We start from the raw sequence: 1520 nt of genomic DNA, 5'->3' as shown, positions 1-1520 counted from the left end.
GCATTAAATTGAATGAACATGGTCTGGATAGCCTACAGACTTACCATAAAAATTTCTAGGACCCATAATTGGTCTCCTTTAAAAGAAATGAAAAAAAAAATCAATGAACGAAACCACAAGAGCAATGTTCTGTACATTTGTGTTTCCCCTAAATAATCTAGCTTTCACTCCCCCTTCTAGGGTACGTTACAGAAGTTTGTCGACGACCTGTTCGAGACCATCTTCAGCACAGCACACAGAGGCAGCGCGCTGCCGCTGGCCATCAAGTACATGTTCGACTTCCTGGACGAACAAGCAGACAAACACTCCATCACAGACTACGATGTACGACACACCTGGAAGAGTAACTGGTAAGACACAGAGTTGCTACATCTCTGGGGTGGGGGGGTCAGCAAAGTTTGATGAAGTTGTTCCGTTTAAAGGGAAAAGATTCAGAGATCTTAAACTGGGTTCGTTTTAGTCTGCAAAACATTTTTAATGAGAATCGAATGTTATAGAAAAGAAAAGAAATGAAAAAAGAAAATAAACAAAAAGTAAAGAATGGAAAAGAAACAAAACAATATAATACAAAATAAACAAGAATATAAAAGAACAAATAAACAAAATTAAATGAAAAAGAAGAATAGAAAAGAATAGAAAAAAGAAAAGGAAAGGAAATAAAAAGATATACTTAAATACCCACTTGAAAATTCCACAATGTGGATGAGGATCTAAAGACAAGGAGCCTCATCAGTTTTATTAAACCTTGTAAAAAAACATTATGCACAATCCTATGTTAGACTTGTTTGCCTTCGAACAACGCTTTGAGGCTGACTCTCAGCTACTACCATACCAACATTTAGCTCAATATCTGTAAAAATGTCTCACTTGTAGCTGTTTATGTGCATCCAAAATTCAGTTAGCTGTGGTGAATTAGGCTGACTCAAAAAGCTCATCAATTAGCTGCACACTCAATAATTACTTTCTAAAGATTTGATTAAACTCTGTTTGGTAGMTTATAATATATTTTGCTAACAGACAGTGTTGACTCCAACAGTTAATGGCAGCACTTTAAAAGCATTAATCCCGCAACCAGTTAGCACCACCATACCACATTTCAGCTCAATGTGTGTAAAATTGACAGATTTAAATACAGACTCCAAAAGATAATCTGGTATAGATGTACATCTATAATCTCTGAGAGTTAAATTAAAATCTGTCTAGTGTTTCAAGAAATATTTGGCTAACAGACAAAGGAACAYGGCAGACATGGACAAAGTGAGCCTATTTCTGAAGTTGTAACTGAATAAATATCTCACCAAGTAACTACTGCATTGAGCGTTGTAACACAACTAAACAACAAACTGTTTCCAAAATTTTAAATGAACACTTCTGAATAATACATTTAAAGGCACAGTGTGTAGGATTTTGTCAATTCTTTTAGCCCAAATTGAGATAATCACTAATGACAATAATAAAAAACATGTCTAATCATTGCAAAGACCTTGTTTTATTATTTTTACCTTATAAAAAGCTGTTTA

General features: G+C 34.5%; 1 protein-coding gene across 1 annotated transcript in view; it reads left to right on the top strand.

Moving 5' to 3' along the window:
- LOC106522373 (plexin-A1) overlaps nt 1–538 on the top strand; it is a gene marked incomplete in the record, with an annotated part of 278427 nt that extends 277889 nt beyond the window's left edge. The window contains 1 exon segment of the mRNA XM_014015353.1: nt 181–538. Coding sequence (XP_013870807.1) covers nt 181–354 — 174 coding nt within the window.
- Nucleotides 539–1520: the final 982 nt, after the last annotated feature.

Source organism: Austrofundulus limnaeus, unplaced genomic scaffold (genome assembly GCF_001266775.1).
Source record: "Austrofundulus limnaeus strain Quisiro unplaced genomic scaffold, Austrofundulus_limnaeus-1.0 Scaffold128, whole genome shotgun sequence".
NCBI classification, from domain to species: Eukaryota; Metazoa; Chordata; class Actinopteri; order Cyprinodontiformes; family Rivulidae; genus Austrofundulus; species Austrofundulus limnaeus.
This window is presented reverse-complemented; position numbering and strand designations above follow the sequence as displayed.